General features: G+C 39.6%; 1 protein-coding gene across 9 annotated transcripts in view; it reads left to right on the top strand.

Moving 5' to 3' along the window:
- Positions 1-21,302, top strand: part of DLG1 (discs large MAGUK scaffold protein 1) — a 248,396-nt gene that overhangs the window by 178,526 nt on the left and 48,568 nt on the right. For all 9 annotated transcript variants that reach the window (XM_054713852.1, XM_054713853.1, XM_054713854.1 and 6 more), the window contains 2 exons: positions 4,668-4,770; positions 19,547-19,661. In XM_054713852.1, the coding sequence (XP_054569827.1) occupies positions 4,668-4,770; positions 19,547-19,661 (218 nt within the window). The remainder of the gene's footprint in view (positions 1-4,667; positions 4,771-19,546; positions 19,662-21,302) is intronic.

A 21,302-nucleotide genomic window follows, 5' to 3' on the forward strand; every position in this document is an offset into this window, starting at 1 on the left:
CCTCAATAAGCTGAACCAGTGATTTCTTGTCAAAAACAATGAAAATAATGGCCAAAGCCCACAAGCAATGGGATGACATATTCAGCGTTTTTAAAGGTAAAGACTGTTTATCAAGAATTCTATATCCAGCCAAACTATCTTTCAGAAACAAAAAACAATAAGATATTCCAAGATAAACAAAAGCTGAGGAAGTTAATATCTAGTAAACCTTCTCTGCAAGAAATACTTTGGAGAATTCCTTCAGACTAAAATAAAAGGACACTAGAGAGTAACCCAAATCCATGTGAAGAAATAAAGAACATCTTTAAAAGTTACTACATAGGTAAATATAAAACAGCATCAGTGAATGTTTAACTTTTCTTCAATCTGATTAAAAGACAACTGAATAAAACAATTTTAAATCTATGTTGATAGGCACACATTGTACAAAGGTTTCATGTAAATATGATACTAGTGTCATAAAAGGGATAGAGGGCACAGTTAGAGCAGTTTTTCTATACTATTGAAATTAAGTTAGTATTAATCCAAAGATTATTTTATAAGATGTTAATTATAATCTAGAGAAATCACTAAGAAAATAACTCAATATATGCATAATTTTTAAATGACAAGGGAATTACTAGTAAAATGATACACTAGAAAACATCTATTTAACAAAAGAAGGTAGTAATAAAGGGATAGAGGAACAAAAAAGACATAAGGCATAAAGAAAACAAATAGCAAAATGGATGACATGTAAATCTTACTTTTTAATAATTACACTGAATGTAAATGGATTAAGCACAGAATATGCCCTGGCCGATGTGGCTCAGTGGTTGGCCCACACCCCGAAGGGTCGCAGGTTCGATTCCTGGTCAGGGGCACCTACCTCTGTTACAAGTTCAATCCCTGGTCGTGGGAGGCAACCATTGATATCTCTCTCACATCAATGTTTCTTTCTCTCTCTTTCTCTCACTTCCTCTGTCCCTCTCTCCTCTCTTCTTCCTTTTCACTCTTTAAAAATTAATGGGAAAAATATCCACATGTAAGGATTAAAACAAAAGATATTGACAGGGTAGATTGAAAAACAAGATCCAACTGTAAGTTTTCTACAAGGGACATATTCTAGATTTTTATTTTTTTAAATTAAAGCTGTTTACTTTCAGCAGAGATTGAAAAGAAAAGGTTGGAAAAGAGACCGTGCAAGCAGTAACCAAGAAACACCTAAAGTGGCTATCCTAATATCAAAGTAAACTTTAACTCAAAAATTGTTACTAAAGGTAAAAGACATTTTATAATATGTGTTATATAGATTATATATGGTATATAGTTGTATGTGTTATATAATTGTTGAGAAAGAAAGACATAAACTATTGAAACTAACTCAAGAAGAAATATAAAATCTAAATAGACCTAAATAATTAAGGAGATTGGATTAAAAACTTTCCATAAAGGAAAAAGCCCAGGATCAAATGGCCTCACTGCTATACCAAAAATTTAGAGAAGACTTAACTCTTCCCCAAAAGGAGTAGACATGAAGATCACTTCCCAACTCATTCTGCAACACCAGTGTTATTCTTAGGTCAAACCAAACAAGGACAGCACAAGAAGAGAAAACTACAAAGCAGTATCCCTTATGAATATAGATATTAGAATCCTCAACAAAATAGCAAATGATCCAGCATAATAAAAAAGAATTATACACTATCAAAATAAGGAATATGCATCATAATCAAGGGGATTTTAAAGAATGCATGGTTGGTTCAGCATACAAAATCCAACCAAAGAAGACACCATTTTGATAAAGGACATAAACCACATGATTATCTCTAGGCACCAAAAAAGCACTTGTTGAAAATCAATACCTTTACATCAGAAAAACACAAAACAAATTAGGAACAGAAGAGAACTTCAACCTTATAACAAGTCTCAGAAAAACTGATAGCTTACATCATATGAAATGCTAAAACACTACTAGAGTTTCTAGATAGGGCAGGTAAGCAAGAAATAGAAATAAAAGGCTTCCAAATCAAAAGGGAAAACCATCTTTCTTTGCAGATGCCATGATCTTATATATAGAAAATCATAGGAAATCCAACAACAAAAAACTATTAGAACTAATAAATTTAGCCATTTGTAGGACAGAGAATCACTGTACAAAAACCAGTTCTATTCCTGTATACCAGTATTGGCCAATCTGAAAGTGAAATTAAGAAAAGAATTCTATTTATAGTAGTATCTAAAGAGTATTTAAATTCTATTTAAAAAGAGTAAAATACTTGTGGAATATTCATTACAATGGGATATTATTCAGCCGTAATTAAAGAAGTATTGATACATGCTACAAGGATGAATCATGAAAACATTCTTAAGTGAAAGAAGCCAAGCGCGAGTGGTCATATATTACAGAACTCCACTTATTTAAAATGTACATAATAGACAAATCCATAGAGACAGAAAGTAGGTTAGTGATTGCAAGGGACTAAGAGGAGAGGGAGGGGAGAAATGACTGCTAATAGGTATTTTTTCTTTTGAGTGATGAAAATGTTTTGGAATTAGATCATGGTGATAGTTGCACATTCTTATGAATATACTAAATACTACTAAATTTTACTCTTTGAAAGTATGAATTTTAGCCCAGTCAGAGTGGCTCAGTTGGTTGAGCTTTGTCCTGGGCACCAAAGGTTTCCAGTTCGATTCCCATTCAGGGCACATACCTGGTGTGCAGGTTTGATTCCCAGTCGGGGAAAATATGGAAGGCAACCAATTAATGTTTCTCACATCTCTCCCTCTCTCTCTCTCTCTCTCTCTCTCTCTCTCACACACACACTTCCTCCCTCCCTCCCACTTTCACTCCCTTCCTTCCCTACTTTCCTCCCTCCCTTTTTCCCTCTCTCTCTCTCTCTCTCTCTCTCTCTCTCAGCATGTCCTCGGACGAGGATCCTCCTATATAATAAAAGGCTAATATGCAAATTGCTCCCTCGGGAGTTCGACCACTCTAAATGACATACGCTGGCCGCGGGGGGGCGCAGAACGAAGGCAGGCCAGGGCCGGCAGCCAGAAGTCCCTGATCGCCAGCCAGGCCTAGGGACCCTACCTGTGCATGAATTTTGTGCACCGGGCCTCTGGTTAAAAATAAAAGTATAAATTTTATGTAAATTATATCACTTTTTTTAAGTGTTAGTATAGAAAAGGGACCCTGAGACTATTTACACAAATGTCTCAGTACAAGCATTTTTCTAAAGTATATTTGATAAATCTTCCATTAAAATATTCAGTGATATTTAAGGAAGTCTTTGATCTGTTTTCTTATTAACAAACTATTCTCTTTTAAATCTATATAGATTGTCTTCAACTCTTTTCTATAGCAAAAGGATTTGATGCTCAGGAATACTTCAAAATTATGACTTTTGTCACAATAATCAGTGAAATTTTACCTTTCTTTATATTCCTTCCCTAATTTGTTCTCCTGGAAATTAGAAAGATTTTCTTTATGCTCAAACTAGAACTATTTATATATTGTATTGAGTTTTGTATAGCCCTCAGCTAGAGATATTCTCTAATAAAACCACATTATATTACATTTGTTTTGATTAAGGTGTTTGGACCTTGGTTTTCACTTGAGAAATATGTGTATTTAGTTGCTTTATGATATCCTTTAAATATAATATAAAACACTAAGACCTTACATGATTAAAATGTTCTTTTGTGTAAATTTTATGATCCCTATAATTTCCAAAATTGGTATGTGATCATTAATAGGTTTTAGATTAGGTGTTGACCAAACAGGTTCTCATGTAAAAATTGTATGATGGTTTTTCTTTCTTTCTAACAATGTTCAGTGACGGTCCTGACATTCTATTAGTTACTGGTTCTTATCGGGGTGAAACTACCTAAATATTTAAAGTTTGTTACATTCGAATGCAATGCTCCATGAATATCCTGTTAAATTTTTATTACAATGGAAAAAGTACAATCTCTTAAGATACCTTGAAGTATATATTAGGTATTGCCATCCTTTCAGAAATAAGTTGCTTCTTATTCTGGAATGGAATTGATCACCTCAGTAATTATTTCACCCAGAAGGGCCCTTTATTCAAAAATGTCTCCTTCCTCATTTATTAACATTTACTCTATTTAAATGTAGTTAGTCCTTGAAATCTGAGTTACTTTAATTCTTTTAAATAATTGTTTTTCTATTAACTCAAAAAAAAATGAAGCTTTAATTTGGGAAAGGAAGGAAGAGAATTGGAACTGAGATGAGAAATAAGAATGAAAATATGGCAGGAGTTGAAAGGATGCTACAAAATTAATATCCCCCTCCCCCATTGCTTGGATTACTAGTGAGATGAAATGTACAAAATGATGATACATATTGATTTTTCAGGTTGTCAAATTAAGGTACATTTCTCAAGTGATTGATAGACAACCTTCTAAAAAACTTGGGGGAAGTGTTTTGGTTTTGCTCATTTGAACTTAAGCAAAGTATTTTTAGTGAGTAAAATTCCTTTGATTAAAAATAATATTTTGTTTCACTGTATGATAAATTTTAGTAAGTCAGAACAAGAATATATTTTAGTTATAAAATAATTGCATATAAATTTATCTATTCCTATCTAAAGAATAGATTATTGTGATTTGTAAAGAATGTGATCATTTTCTTTCAAATTTAAAATTTGGTTTAACAGGTAAACAGTGTTGACCTCAGAACTGCCAGCCATGAGCAGGCAGCAGCTGCTTTGAAAAATGCTGGCCAAGCTGTCACAATTGTTGCACAATATCGACCTGAAGGTAATAAAATTCTTGCTGTCTATGATTATTATTTCAGTTTTTAGAATTCTTCTTCTTAATAATGTTTTACTTTCCAAGCTTAACTTTTTTTTTTTTTGGTCTGATTTATTAATCTGGTATATGTAGTCTGAATATATAATTCACTATCCAGGTCAAAGTGTTTTTAATATGTAGAAATTTCTATTTGCCAACTCTTTTGAGTATTCTACCATTATTTGGATTAATTTTCATGTGTTTACTTTTTAATATCTGTCCTCTAACCAGACACATACCTTTTACTGAATAACTCAGTGATCCAAAAGGATAATAAAAACCATAATCAAAGATAGTGATATTGCCAAAGAAAATTAGGCCACCCCAGTTATTTCTAACTTTTGAATAAGATTATATTTATTGATACCAATGTTTAAAATATTTTTCTAATAGCCTCTTTTGCTATTTAAAATAAAAATAATACAAGTTTGGGATGTAATGTGTTTCTAGGTAGTGAACTCTCATGGATATGACCTAACTAAGTTCCTAGGAGAAAAAGGTGGTAATGGAAAATTTGAGGTCATGCCATATTAAACATATAATTTTAATAAAACCTCAATGGGATTTAAATAGCTTAAACACCCAAAAGAATACATATCATCCTGGTTAATGTCCATAAATAGCAAAGTGAAGAAGGAAAGAATGATGTGACTAAAGCAGCCAAGTGAAACATTCTATAACTTAGCAATCATAAATTACATTTATGATTCTTTTCTTGCAGTGGAATATATTTTTGTAACAACACCTAATCTATTTTTTAGCTGATCAAAATGGCATATTGGGCATTGCTTACTATTTCATAATATAGACAGTCTTGTAAACCTTAGCAGTTAAGGTCAGTAACTGAACATGGATAAATTCATTTACATAAGTGGTAAATTCCAAGTAAATTCACATTAACTGAATGAATAGGGATTAATATATGAAGTCAGTGCCAATTTATTAATTTTTGTGAGAAACAAAGCTGCAAGTGGGGCCACATATGCTTTTATCTCTGGCCAATACATCTCGCCCTGTAGGTATACTTTATGGAAGCCAAGTTGTAATCATGATTGCTTAGTATTATAGAAAGCCTCTCTCATTTATATGTTTACTAGAGGCCTGATGCACAAAATTTGCGCAAGAGTAGCCCTTCACAGCCCCTGCAGCCCCAGCGGCTGCCTCGGCCCTCGCAACCAGCCACGGCTTTGTCCTGAAGGTCGTCCGGACAATCATTCCACTGTTCGGCCGTTGGGTCTATTTGCCTATTACGCTTTTATTATTACTAGTATAGATAAGGAACATAGACTATTTAGGAATGGTTAAGGGTAAGTCAGTGTCTTTTCCCTGAACTCCCAGAAAGCACACAAAAGCAATAAAGAAAATAAAACATATACACACACTTCTACCTATACAACTCCACCTAACATTAAGCAAAAACTAAAAACACAGCCGAAACCGGTTTGGCTCAGTGGATAGAGCGCTAGCCTGCGGACTGAAGGGTCCCAGGTTCGATTACGGTCAAGGGCATGTACATTGGTTGCGGGCACATCCCCGGTAGGGGGTGTGCAAGAGGCAGCTGGTCGATGTTTCTCTCTCATCGATGTTTCTAGCTCTCTGTCCCTCTCCTTTCCTCTCTGTAAAAAATCAATAGAATATAAAAAAAAAAAAAAAAACTAAGAACACAGACTATCTGGGAAACAAAAAATAGGTACAGTTGCTTAAGCACCTGGAGATCTATCTGGTAGAGGCCCCAGGGAAAGAGGGGGAGAGTGAAAAAACATGGAGTGTTGAGAATGCTCAGTGATGGCAGAATTTAGAATGTGACAGAAAATTGGACTTCCTAAAGGTGAGAAGCTTGTTAAAATATTTTATAAAAATATTTTCCCTGTTTATGACATGCCTCATGGTAACTGGAGTGAGCAGGCTTAAGTCATCCTTGATGTGGTTTATTTTAAAAAAGTAGAGGAGCTATATTTGGGTAAAGCAATCTGCTTTCATAGCATCAGATAATGTGATAGTCTTGGTTTTAATAGCTGTACAGAACTTGTGTTCCCATCCTCCTGCACCCCAAAACTTTCTAGTCCAGCCAAATAGCTTGTCCAGCTCATTAAGTAATAAGTAATGTAAAAGAAAATAAGCCAGTCAGAGAAAGACAAGTATCACATGATCCTCACTCATATGTGGAATCTAATGAACAAAATAAACTGATGAACAAAATAGATCCAGAGACATAGAAGCATGGAACAGACTGATGAATCTCAGAGGGGAAGGCAGGAGTGGGTGGGGAGAGATTACCCAAAGAACTTATATGCATGTATGCATAACCCATGGACACTGACAGTATTGTGAAGGCCTGGCGGTGGGGGCTGTTGCTGGGTGGAGAGGGGTCAGTGGGGGAAAGACGGGGGTGGGGGGAACCTCTGTAGTACTTTCAACAATAAAAATAAATTTAAAAAATAAGTAATCAAATTAAAAATAAGTAATTGGCCTGGCATTCATACATAAATATTCATTTAAAAATGTGGAAACAGACAGCGAAGCTTAGAAACAGGTAAAGGTTAGTCACACAGAGTCATGTATACACAAAAAAAAGTTGGCATAAATTAGATGCAATTTTTATCTTAATAATTTGTGTGTGTGTGTGTGTGTTTAAATTTTTCTTTATTATTGAAAGTATTACAGATATACCCTTTGTTGTTTTTTCCCATCGACCCCACCCCCTTGATCTTAATGTTTTTAACAACTTATGTGTTCACTTATTTGAAAGTTGACAAAGTAGACATGTAAAATTAGATGTAGGAAAAGATGGCTTAAGAGATTAATTTTGAGCTAGCAGAACCCAGGAAAGAAGAAAGCAAACAAGTTTTTTTACATTGGAACACAAAGACACTGCAGAAAAATCAATAAGGGATATAAAGGATACAATAGAAAAATAAAATGAAACAAAAATAAAGAGGATTTTATAAGATACTAGGGGCCCAATGCTCGAAATCGCCCGAGACCCAGGACCCAGAGTCCTGCAGCTTGGCGGGACCCAGAAAGAGTCCCGCCACAGGAGGCAGGACCCTATAAACCCGCCCACACCTTCTGGTCAAGTCCTCCAGAATCAAGTCCCCACCCACCCGCGTGCACCGTGCCGCGCACGCATCCCCGTGCATGCAGCCTCCTGCTGATCAGTTGTTACGACGTGATGGCGTGATGACCACAGGCTTTTTATATAATAGACTAGTGGCCCGGTGCACGAAATGCGTGCACGTGATTTTTGTGCCAATTAGCCCAGCCTGCACCCTCTCCAATCGAAGACCCCTTGGGAGATGTCCGACCTCCGGTTTATACCAATCAGCCCACAGGGATCGGGCCTAAACCGGCAGTCGGACATCCCTCTCACAATCTGGGACCGCTGGCTCCTAACTACTCACCTGCCTGCCAACCTGATCTCACCCCCCAACTGCCCTCCCCTGCCGGCCTGATCTCGCCCCCAACTGCCCTCCCCTGCAGGCCTGGTCCCCACCAACTGCCCTCCCCTGCTGGCCTGCTCGCCCCCAACTGACCCCCCTGCCGGCCTGCTTGCCCCCAATTGACCCCCCTGCCAGCCTGCTTGCCTCCAACTGCCCCCCTGCCCACCTACTCGCCCCCAACTGCCCTCCGCTGCTGGCCTCACCTCCAACTGCCCCCCTCGCCAACCTGATTGCCCCCAACTGGCCCCCACTGTTGGCCTGCTCACCCCCAACTGCCCCCCCTGCTGGCCTGCTCACCCCCAACTGTCCCCCACTGTCGGCCTGCTCGCCCCCAACTGCCAACCCCCAGCCAGCCTGCTCGTCCCCAACTGCCCTCCCCTCCTGGCCTGATCACCCCTAACCACCTCTACCTCAGCCCCGCCACCATGGCTTTGTCCAGAAAGACGTCTGGAAGGTCTCCCGGTTTAATTAGCATATTACCCTTTTATTAGTATAGATAGCTTATGAAAGATATTTTCCAAATGTGTTCTTGTGCTGTGTAACCTTGTCATTCCCCCCATCAAGAGGCAAAGTCTCTCCTTGAATTTGGACTGGTCTTATTATTCATTTGTAAACAAGAGGATGTGGTAGAAATAATCATATGTGACTTTCAAGGTTAGATTATAAGTGGTCATGAAACTCCTGGGGTCTTGTTCTGGGAGAAGCCAGACACCATATAAGAAGTCTGACTGTCCTCAAAACCCCACGCTTCAGAGGTCACATGTTGGTGCTCTGACCCCAGACTTCCATCCAGGACCACCAATACACAAGACAAGGTAGGGTGAAGCTATTTTAGACCCTTCTACTAAACAGCTCCTCCACCAGCTAAATCCCATTAAGTGACCTCAGTCTATGCCACAACAAACATCCAGCCAAAATGATGCCTAAATTCTTAACCAACAGAATCCATAAAATGGTTACTGTTTAATCCACTAATCTTTATAAAGCAATAGTAACTAGAACAGTCTCACTGTGAAGTCTATTTGTATACACATACACAAAAGACAAGCCTTCATAAATTTATACAGGGGTTGGCAAAAGTAGGTTTACAGTTGTGGGTACTCAAAATAGAGTTTATTCTTGTATTATTACTTATCAATTATTATATTTTCCATATGAACAACTGTAAACTTCCTTTTGCCCACCCCTGTATATCCCTAGAATGTCATACTCTAAGGATAAAAAGAACTAGGGAAAATAGTTAACTCTTGTCAATGATACTATCTTAGTTGTAGTGTTGGTGGTGGTATTTTAAGACTTGCGAATGTAATGTTGGATAAAACAAGTCATCATGCAGTACTCTAATTCTGTTATTCCCCAGTATCTTGAGAACCAGAACTCTTATGCAAGGAAATTCATACAGATATGATATAGATTAAGTAAAAACCTAATGTTCTAATTTTTATTTTTTAATATATTTTTATTGATTTCAGACAGGGAGAGAGAGAGAGAGAAACATCAATAATGAGAGAGAATCATTGATCTATCTGTATTTTAGCTGTGTCTGTACAGATTAAAAGATTTCCCAAGTTGACAGTTGTTATACTAATCAGCCTGCTAATGTTTATACTTTATATTTCCTATTATATTTCAAAGGACAATAAAAGAATGTTACATATTAATATTGACTTTTGAAGAGTAACTTAACAATAATCATGCTTACTCTTTTTTTCTTAATCCTCACCCGAGGATATTTTTTACATTGATTCTTAAGGGAGTGGGGGAGGGGGCAGCAATGAGAAGTCCGGTCAGAAGGCTGAATTGGGCTCTTTGAATATTCACAGGGTGAATATTTGCATTTTATTACCTACTGCTGACTCATTGGCCTAAAGCAAACTCCCCCAACCTAATAATCTTACTGTTTACTAAACATTACCATTGATATGTCTGTTTGCATTCCTAAAAGGCAATTGTGTATTCTAGTAAATTAAAGCAGATGGGAACGGAGATTCAATGGAACTTGGCTACTACAGCTAAGCTTTCCCTGGCTTCCCCATAATTTCCAAATTTATATTTCTTGTCTTGTGTATCAATTTGCATGTCAGCTCTTTCTCCAAGCCTTTGAACCGAGGCCACGCCGGCCATGGCTACACAAGAAAGATTGCTGTGAGAGAGACACATCCATTGGTTGCCTACTGCACACCCCAACCGAGCCAGGGATGTACCCTTGACTGGGAATTGAATCCGAGTTCCTTCGGTGTAGGGGCCAACACTTTAACCACTGAGTCTCACTGATCAGGACTAATCATGCTTACTCTTAACTGTTTTTTGTTGTTAATCCTCACTCGAGGAAACATCAGGGCTCAACTGTCTTTTTAAACTATACAAACTCCCAGACCAGTTATTTGCTCTTGTTGTAAGACTAGTTTTATGAGAAAATCTGATAGGATCTGACCTGTTTGTAAAATAACTTGTCCTATATAATAAAGAGGGGAATATGCAAATTGACCGTCACTCCACCACAAAGATGTCGACACCCACAGTGGAGGCGGGGGGGGGGGGCAGTCCGTAACACAAGATGGCTGCGCCCACAGCAGAAGCCAATTTCCCGTAACGAGCCTTAAGGAGCAATCAGCAGGGCCCTGAAGCTGCTCCCCCCACCCCGCCCCCATGGGGCTTGACAGGGGACCTCAGGCCATGCCCCCCAACTTGGTGCCAGGCTGGGGAACCTCAGGCTGTGCCCCCAGCGCCAGGCCGGGAGACCTCAGGCTGTGCCCTCTGCCCGGTAGGGTTTGACAGGGGACCTCAAGGTGTGCCCCACGCCTCAGTGCTGGGCCAGGGGGGTCTCAGGCTGCTCCCCCCACCACGGTGCCAGGCCAGGGGACCTCAGGCCACGCCCCCTGCCTGATGGGGTTTGACGGGGGACCTCAAGATGTACCCCCCTCCCCCGCCCCAGGCTGTTTCCAAATCTTAGCTATTGTAAATTGTGCTGCTATGAACATGGGGGTGCACATATCCTTTCTGATTGCTGTTTCTGTTTTCTTGGGATATATTCCTAGAAGTGGGATCACTGGGTCAAATGGGAGTTCCATTTTTTTTCTTTTTATGAGGAAACTCCATACTGTTTTCCACAGTGGCTGCACCAGTCTGCATTCCCACCAGCAGTGCACGAGGGTTTCATTTTCTCTGCATCCTCGCCAGCACTTGTCATTTGTTCATTTGTTGATGATAGCCATTCTGTCAGGTGTGAGATAGTACCTCATTGTCGTTTTGATTTGCATTTCTCATATGATTAGTGACTTTGAGCATGTTTTCATATGTCTCTTGGCCTTCCTTATGTCCTTTTGAAAAGTATCTATTTAGGTCCGTTACCCATTTTTTTGGGTTGTTTATCTTCCTTTTGTTAAGTTGTATGAGTTCCCTGTAAATGTTGGAGATTAAACTCATCGGAGATAACATTGGCAAATATGTTCTCCCATGCAGTGGGCTTTCTTTTTGTTTTGTTGATGGTTTCTTTTGCTGTGCAGAAGCTTTTTATTTTGATGTAGTCCCATTTGTTTATTTTCTCTTTAGTTTCCATTGCCCTAGGAGCTTAATCAATGGAAGCATATACTGTGTTAAAAAATAGATAGTATAGTAAGATACATACTATCTATTTTTAGATAGTATCTTCTTCAGTTTCTTTCTTCCGTGTTTTATAATTTCCAAGTATAGGTCTTTTACATCCTTGGTTAAATTTATTTCTCAGTGTGTTATTTTTATGCAATTGTAAATGGAATTGTTTTCTTGATTTCCCTTTCTGATAGTTTATTATGGGTGTATAAAAATGCAACCAATTTCCAAATACTGTATTTGTATCCTGCTACTTTGCTGAATTTGTTTATTGGTTCTGATAGTTTTTTGGTGGAATCTTTAGATTCTCTATACATCATTTCATGTCATCTGCAAATAATGACAGTTTTACTTCTTCCTTTCCAATTTGGATGCCTTTTATTTTTCTTGTCTGATGTTTTGTGGATAGGACTTCAAATACTATGTTGAATAAAAGTAGTGAAAGTGGACAAACCCGTCTTGCTCCTGATCTTAAGGAAAACACTTTAGCTTCTCCCCGTTGAGTATGTTGTTAGCTGTGGATTTGTAATATATATGGCCTTTATTATGTTGAGGTACGTTCCCTCTATTCCCACTTTGCTGAGAGTTTTTCTGGTGCACAAATTCGCGTACGGGTGGGGTCAGGCGGGCCCCGCCCCTATTGGGGCCAATTGGGGCCAGGCCAGCCGGGGTGGAGGGGACCAGTTGGGGCCGCAGTGCACGTCAAAGCAACCGGTTGTTCTGGTCATCCCGGCGTTCCAGTCACTTGGCTTTTATATATATACTAGTAGCCCGTTTGCACGAAGATTCGTGCAATAGACCTTCATTCACGTGGCTGCCTGCACCAGTTTTCTGCCGGCACCGGGGACCCAGGCCTTGGCTGTGGCCACCGCCTTCTGCCTTCTTTCAGGGTCCGGGCTTGGCCCTGGGCGGTGGCCTTGGGCTTGGCTGCACCCAGCGTCCCTGCTACCAATCACAGGAGCCGACCCCCAGTGGTCTCCTGTGATCGGCGCAGGCTCCCCGCTGGCACCCAAGGCCGGGAAAGCCTCGGGCGGCTTTCCCGGCCTTGGGCTCCGCCACACCCCATCGTCCCTGCAATGGTTTCCTGGTGGGCGTGGTTGATGGGCGTGGCTTGGTTGGTGGGCGTGGCTTGGGCGTAGCGAAGGTGCGGTCAATTTGCATATTTGTCTATTATAAGGTAAGATAGATGGATGCTGGGTTTTGTCAAGTGTCTAATGTTTTTCTGCATCTGTTAATATGTTCATGATTCTAATCCTTCATTTTGTCTATGTGGTGTATCACAGTAATTGATTCGTGAATATTGAACCAACTTTGTAAGGAAGGAATAAATCCCACTTAATCACGGTGTATGGTCTTTTTTTATCTAGTGCTGAATTCAGTTTACTAATACTTTGAGGATTTTTGCACGTATGTTCATCAGAGATATTGGCCTGTAATTTGCTTTTTTGTAATGTCTTTATCTGGTTTTGTAATTAGGATAATGCTGGCCTCATAAAATGAGCTTGGGAGTCTTCCTTCTTCTTAAATTTTTTGGAATTACTTGCGAGGAATAGGTGTTAATTCTTCTTTGAATGTTTGGTAAAATTAACCTGTGAAGCCACCTCGTCCAAAATTATTGTTTGTTGGGAGATTTTATATTACTGATTTAGTTTCATTGGTAGTAACCTGTCCATTCAGATTTTCTGTCTCTTCTTGATTTAGTTTTGGAAGGTTGTAGGTTTTTAAGACTATCCAATTTTTCCAGATTGTTCAATTTATTGGCATATAATTATTTATAATATTTTCTTATAATCCTTTTTGTTTTTGTGATATCAATTGTCACTTCTCTTTTATTTCTGATTTTATTTATTTGGGTCCTCTCTCTTTTTCTTGATTGAGTCTGGTTAAAGGTTTATCAATTTTATTTATCTTTTCCAAGAACCAGCTCTTGTTTTCATTGATCTTTAGTATTGTTTTTTATACTCTATTTTATCTATTTCTGCTCTGATCTTTATTATTTTCTTCCTTCTACTCACTTTTATCTTTGTTCATTGTTCTTTTTCAAATTCTTTTAAGTGTAAGGTTAGATTTTTGTTTGAGATTGTTCTTGTTTCTTGAGGTAGGCCTGTACTGCTATGAATTTCCCTTTAGGACTGCTTTCTCTGTGTCCTATAGGTTTTCGGTTGTTGTGTTTTCATTTTCATTTGTTTCAAGTTATCTTTTGATTCCTTCCTTGATCTAAAAACTCTTAGCCTTTTCATTGTTCTGTAACATGTTACTTAGCATCCATGCCTTTGTGTGGTTTTCAGGGGTTTTTTTGTAGTTGATTTCTATTTTCATACTATTGTGGTCAGAGAAGATGCTTGGTATAATTTCAGTCTTCTTAAGTTTATTGAGACATGTTTTGTGGCTTTACATGTCATCTATCCTAGAAAATGTTGTGCATTTGAAAAGAATATATATTTCGCTGCTTTTGGGTAAAATACTCTAAAAAATATATATAAATTAAATTCATTTGGTCTAATATGTTATTTAAGGCTGCTTTGTCCTTGTTGAGTTTCTGTCTGGAAGATCCATCCATAGATGACAATGGGGTGTTCAAGTCCCCGATTGTAACTGTATTATTGTCGATCTCTTTCTTTATGTCTGTCAATGTTTGCTTTATATATTTAGGTGCTCCTGTGTTGGGAACATAAATGTTTACAAGGGTTATATCCACTTGTTGGGTTGATCCTTTATTTTTATGCAATGTCTTTCTTTGTCTCTTATTATGGACTTTGTTTTAAAGTCTATTTTGTCTGATATAAACGTTGCTACCCCAACTTTTTTGTTGTTTTGCATGGAATATCTTTCTCCATTTCTTTACTTTCAGTTTATGAATCTTTCAATCTGAAGTGGGTCTCTTAAAGTAACTATTGATAGTATGCAGTTATCATCCTTGTATTATTTATATTTATAATCTTTTTTTCTTCCTCTTCCTCTTTTCCTTCTTCCTCCTCCTGCTCCTCCTCCTCTTCTTCTTTCTTCTTTCCTCTTATTTCTTCTCTCCTTTTCTCTCTTCTACTTCTCCTTCTTTCTCTTCCTTCTTGCTTCTTCTTCTCCTTCTCCTCCTTTCTTCTTTCTGCTTCTTGTCCCTTTAACATTTCTTATAATACTGGTTGAGTAGCTTTTTCTTCTCTGGGAAGGTCTTTGTCTCTCCTTCAATTTTAAGTGATAGCCTTGCCGAAACCGGTTTGGCTCAGTGGATAGAGCGTCGGCCTGTGGACTCAAGGGTCCCAGGTTCAATTCCGGTCAAGGGCATGTACCTTGGTTGCAGGCACATCCCCAGCAGGGGGTGTGCAAGAGGCAGCTGATCGATGTTTCTCTCTCATCGATGTTTCTAACTCTCTATCCCTCTCTCTTCCTCTCTGTAAAAAAATCAATAAAATATATATTTAAAAAAAAAGTTATTTAAGTGATAGCCTTTCTGGGTAGAGTAGTCTTGGTTTAGGTCCTTGCTTTTCATTTGTATCACTTTAACTGTTTTGTGCCATTCCTTTCTGGCCTGAAAAGTTTCTGTTGAGAAATCATCAGACAGTCTAAGGGAGCTCCCTTGCAGGTAACTAACTGTTTTTTTCTTGCTGTTTGTAATATTTTCTCTTTAACCTTTGGTATTTTAATTTACAATGTATCTTAGTGTGGGCTTCTATGGGTTCTTCTTGTCTGGGACTCTGCCCTTCTTGGATTTGTATGTTTTTTTTTCTTTGCCAGGTTAGGAAAGGTTCCAGATATTATTTCTTTAAATAGGTTCTTAATCTTTTGTGCTCTTCTTCTGGTACCCCCCTGATGTGAATGTTGTTATGTTTAATGTTGCCCCAAAGGTCCCTTAAACTACCCTCATTTTTCTTTATTCTTTTTGCTATTCTGATTGGGTATTTTCTATTAACCTTATCTTCCAAATTGCTGATTTGACCCTCTGCTTCATCTAATCTGCTGTTGATTCCTAGTGTATTCTTCATTTCTGACTGGTTCTTCTTTTATGGTTTCTATATTCTTTTTTTATGCTTACTATCACTTTGTTAAAGTTCTCACTGAGTTCATTTATTCTTCCTCTAAGGTCCTTAAACATCCTTATGACCAGTGTTTTAAACACTATATCTAGTAGATTGCTTTCCTCCATTTCATTAAGTTCTTTTGCTGGATATTTCTCCTGTTCTTGTATTCTGGACATATTTCTTTGTCTCCTCATTTTGACTACCTTTTGTGTTTGTTTCTATGTATTAGGTGTATACTAGTATGCTACATCTCCCAGTCTTGGCAGGGTGGCATTATGTTGTAGATGTCCTGTGGAGCCCAGTGGCACAGTCTTCCTGGTCCACTTAGCAGGTGCTTTAGTAGTGTTTGTGTAGATTGGGTATGCTCTCTGTTGTAGTTGGACCTTGATTGTTATTGGCATGTCAGCGGGTAGAATTGAACCTCAGGCTAACTGGCTGTAGCGTACAAGCTACTGTACAGGGGCTGACTCCATGGAGTCGGATTTGCCCCATTGGGGTCTGTTGCCTGCCAAGATCTTATTTTAGGTGTGCTACTTTTGGAGCTAACCCAGTGGTGCTCTGTTGTGGTCTGATGCCAGCCAACAAGTATGTTGGTTCTGGGGCCTCTTGGGAGGGACTTTATTGAGGGTCAATGTCAAATGCTACCTATGACTGGCCCAACGCTACTTATTAGGAGCTGCAAAATGATCTGCCATTGGTTAATGCCTGTGCTGAGCATGGATGCTCGTGCGAGGGGCCACACTGAGAACCAACACTGGCTACCACCAGTACTGGGCCTGCGGTAGGTCTGCAAAAGGCCCAAGGCACCCCAAGACCGACCTCCGGTAAGGCTCAGCTGATGAAAGAGCCTGCGATGGTATGCAAGTTGGGTTGATGCAGGATCTCAGGGAGTCACCAGGGTTAGCTCCAGATCTGAGCCTGAGGCCACTCAGCAAAAGTCTCAGGGTACACCAAGGCCAGCTACCACCCACCTGGGGCCTGCAGACCTTTGCAATAGGGTGAGGTCTCCAGTAGTCATCAAGCTGGAACTAGTGGAATTCACCAGGTCAATTCAGATTCAGATTTGGCCGTGTGGAAGGAGGGCTCAACACAACTGTCCCTCCAGCCCTCACCCTGAAGCCATGCAACACAGTTTTTCTTTCTGTGTGTCTGGCTCCCCACCACCCCCTGAACTGCACAGAATTCCTTGAGAGTTTTTAAGAGAGACTGCAAAGCAGACCCAGGCTTGTTGATGTTGAAAGAGCCTCCAACCACTTCTTGAGTTGGCTAGGATAGGGTCTCAGGGAGTCCTCAGGGTAGAGTCAGTACAGTTCACCAGGCTAATACAGATTCAGATTTGGCCATGTAGGGGGAGGGCTTACCACAGGAAATATGATGCCCTTAGGCCATGCGGAATGGAGCTCAGCACAGACAATGGCAGCCATTCTTCCAGTCTTGTCCTAAAGCCACACAACTCAGATTCTCCCTGTACATCTCTGGCACCTCCCTGAGCTTGACCAGAATTTCTCCAAAGTTTTTTAAGAAAGACTGCAACGCAATTCTAGGCTGATTGGTGCCGAGAGAGCCTCGATATGTACAAGTTGGGTTGGGCAGGGAGTCATCAGGGTGGAGCTAATGGAGTCCACTAAGCCAGTGTAGATTTAGATTTGGCTGTGTGGTGGGAGGACTCAACACAGGGACAATGGCCGGAGTCCCTCCAGCTCTCACCCAGAAGCCACACAACTCAGTTTCTCCCTGTTGTCTCTGGTGGACTTCCTCATCCACTGTGTCTTCTTTGGAGCTGAGCCCATGCGAGCAAGAGTTTATGCACTGGCCCTTTAAGAAGATGTCTGGGTTCCCAGCATCATTCTGTCTCATCCCAACAGATAGAATTCCCACTGATTATCACAGACAGATGTTATGTGGGTTCCTCTTCCTGACGCTAGTGTTCTGGACTAGGGGACCAAGCATGGGGCCCAGTCCCCTCACTCCTCAGGGGGAACCTCTGTAGCTAATTAACCCCCCAGATTCTCAAGCACCACACATGGGTGTGAGAGCCAGCCCATTTCATTTCTCCACCCCTCCTACCAGTCTCTACATGGCTGCTTCGTTATATTCTTAACTAGTGGCCCAGTGCACGAAATTCGTGCATGGGAGGAGGGTTCCCTCAGCCAGCCTGCACTCTCTCCAATCGGGGACCCCTTGGGGGATGTCCGACTGCCGGTGGGATCGGGCCTAAACCGGCAGTCGGACATCCCTCTCACAATCTGGAACAGCTGGCTCCTAACTGCTCACCTGCCTGATTGCCCTTAACTGCCTCTGCCTGCCTGATTGCCCCTAACTGCCCTCCCCTGCCGGCCTGATCTTGCCCCCAACTTCCTTCCCCTGAAGGACTGATCTCGCCCCCACCCTCCCTCCCCTGCAGGACTTATCTCACCCCCAACTGCCCTCCCCTGCCGGCCTGATTGCCCCTAACCCCCTGCCAGCCTCATCTTGCCCCCAACTGCCCTCCCTTGCCAGCTTGATCACCCCTAACTGCCTCTTCCTTGGCCCCTACCACCATGACTTTGTCTGGAAGGAAGTCAGATGTCCAGAAGATGGCCAGTCAACCCAGTCTAATTAGCATATTACCGTTTTATTAGTATAGATTATAGGACTTCTGTTCAACTAGTCTTCAGATGGTTATCCAGGTTGCTTGTTCTATAATTTAGTTGTAATTTTGAAGTGGTCATGTGAGGAGGTGAGTACAGTGCCCACCTACTGTGCCTTTTCATCAGAACCTCCACAAAAATGCTTTTTTTGTTATCTTGATTCTATTTCCTCTGAGAAAACCAAGCAGTCATATGAAGAAGCTATATGGAGATGTTCTAACCAGTAGCACCAGACGAGATTCCAGATGACAGCCAGTATCAACATATGGCCTTTTCTAGCTAACTATACCAAAATGTGAGCAGAGAAGAAAAAGAAGGAAAAAAAAAAACAAAAAAACTGCAGTAACATGGAAAGAAATCTATAAAAGAGATAGGACCCTTTAAGTTAAAAATAAAACTGTTTCTCATTTTTTTCCAGATGGCAAAAATTCTGCAAGTAAAAAAATTAAAAGGTTTCTGTCATATTAAAAATACATTAAATAAAAATGTTTTCTACTTCAGATTGTCTTTGTGTCTTATTTTGGCATTTTGAAGATTTATAAATTATAAAATGAGTTAAGGTAAATTTAACTTCATTTATCAGTTTTTAAGGCCTATTTTTCCCATATTATTGACCCTACACAAGTTCTATATTTAAGAATATAAGGATAACTGATTTCCTCACAGAGAAAAAGTCAGTAAACAGAGCATCTAGTATAAATTATAGGTTTCTTTTTTTTTTTAGTATAAAAATTACAATAAGTTCTTATTTTTAGTTTTTTTAATTTACAGTTAAATTAGTAATGTAAGATTCATACTGGTATTTGATGTATGAAAATTGTCTTTTAATTGATTAAATGTGATATGAACTTTAAAATAACATGTGAAAATTCAAATTCAGCCAATACTAATTTATGGTACATTTAAAAGATTATTAATTTTTGAAATATGCATAATGGGCAAATTGTTACTCTCTTAAGGTTCTAACCACTTTTACCCAATTATAGGTCAGGTTATATATTTAATACTTTAAGTGACTTAAGTTTTTAGAATATAAAACTTAAGTTTATTTCTCTTGTTCTTTCATCAGAATACAGTCGTTTTGAAGCCAAAATACATGACTTACGGGAGCAAATGATGAATAGTAGCATTAGTTCAGGATCAGGTTCTCTTCGAACAAGCCAGAAGCGATCCCTCTATGTCAGGTAAATTTTTTTTTTAATTCTAATTATGGCAAATCTTATTTATGCATGTAAATTCTTTCAGGATTTTCACTATTACTGACTTAGTTTTGCTATCCTAATACATATGAAGAGCTAGGTGGCATCACAACTGAGCAGGCGACCGGTCACCATGAAGTGCATGGAGCACCTCTCGGTCCCCCATCTCCCCCAAGCCCCCGAGCCATTCACCATGACGGGGCTGGCAGCGGGGCAGGACTGGAGACTGGTGGGCTGCTTTGCAGGGTCGCTGTGAGCTTAGCAGAGCAGTCACCCAGGCTGCAGCAAGTTTCGCGAAGCAGTCTCGGGGCGGGGGAGTTTTGCAGAGCAGTTGCAGGGTCCAGGAGCCTGGCGGAGCAGTGGCAGGGCGGGGTGAGTTTTGCAGAGCGTCCAGCGGTGAGCTCCGCAAGCATTGTGGAGCGTCCCGGGGCGGGAAGCTTCATGTAGCATCGCAGGGCAACAGAGGCCATGCGACAGAGGCCAGGCTAGGCCTAGGGACCCTAACCACGCACGATTTCATGCACACTGGGCCTCTAGTAGAAAAATAAGTTGCAAACCAAGGAAAATTTTTTACAGTTGATTTCCTGATCTTTCAAGAGTTGGAATATTGTTATAATTTAATTAATGTTATTTATATAATCCCTTGAATAAAAATAGTAAAGAAAAACAAAATAAACGTGGACGACAAAAATTTTAAGGTGGTTATTTTACTGAATCAGTATTGTAGCTTGATATGTTATATCATCCAACACTAACATTTACCTATATTCTTTTGTAATGAAATAGTCTCCATTTGAGTAACAATTACCTTGGCAATTTTTATAATAGCAGAAAGAGCATATATAAATATTAGCTTCAAATGTGAATAATCTCAACAAAAGAGTACAGATTCAGGAAATTTATACATGCATTTTTTAAACACTTGGGAGAAAATCATTTTTCTATAACAAGATTAATGTGGCAGCATAAATCTAATATTATATTGATACCATTAGTACATAATTTGTTCTTTTGCATTTCTTTGGCTAATGTGACAAATATAGATATCCTATTTATTTGTGTTTTGTATCCTTTTTTTAGTATAGCTTTTACTTAGTACTTTATTATACTTCTAGAGGCCCGATACACAAAATTCGTGCACTTCAGGGGGTCCCTCAGGCCATCCTGAGGCCTCTCACAGTCCAGGAGCCCTCAGGGGATGTCCAACTGATGGCTTAGGCCCACTCCCCAGGGAGCAGGCCTAAGCCAGCAGTCAGACATTCTTAGTGCTGCCACAGAAGTGGGAAAGGCTCCCGCCACCACCACTGTGCTCGCCAGCCGTGAGCCCAGCTTCTGACTGAGCGGTGCTTCCCCTGGTGCGTCATAGTGACTGGTAGTTCTACCATTCGGTCAATTTGCATATTAGCCTTTTATTTTATAGGTTTGTTTTAACTTTAGATAATTACTACAAGTAATCTGTATTATTCTTTATAATTATTCTTTCATTTCTTTTGATTATATTGGGGAGCCTATTGCTAATATGTTTTATTCTTCTGGTGAGAAATGAGATATATTACATAAAATATACATGTATCCTATATATGTATGGGTATGTATAAATATATCAATACAAGCATGTACTCTATA

Source organism: Eptesicus fuscus, chromosome 3 (genome assembly GCF_027574615.1).
Source record: "Eptesicus fuscus isolate TK198812 chromosome 3, DD_ASM_mEF_20220401, whole genome shotgun sequence".
Classification (NCBI taxonomy): Eukaryota; Metazoa; Chordata; class Mammalia; order Chiroptera; family Vespertilionidae; genus Eptesicus; species Eptesicus fuscus.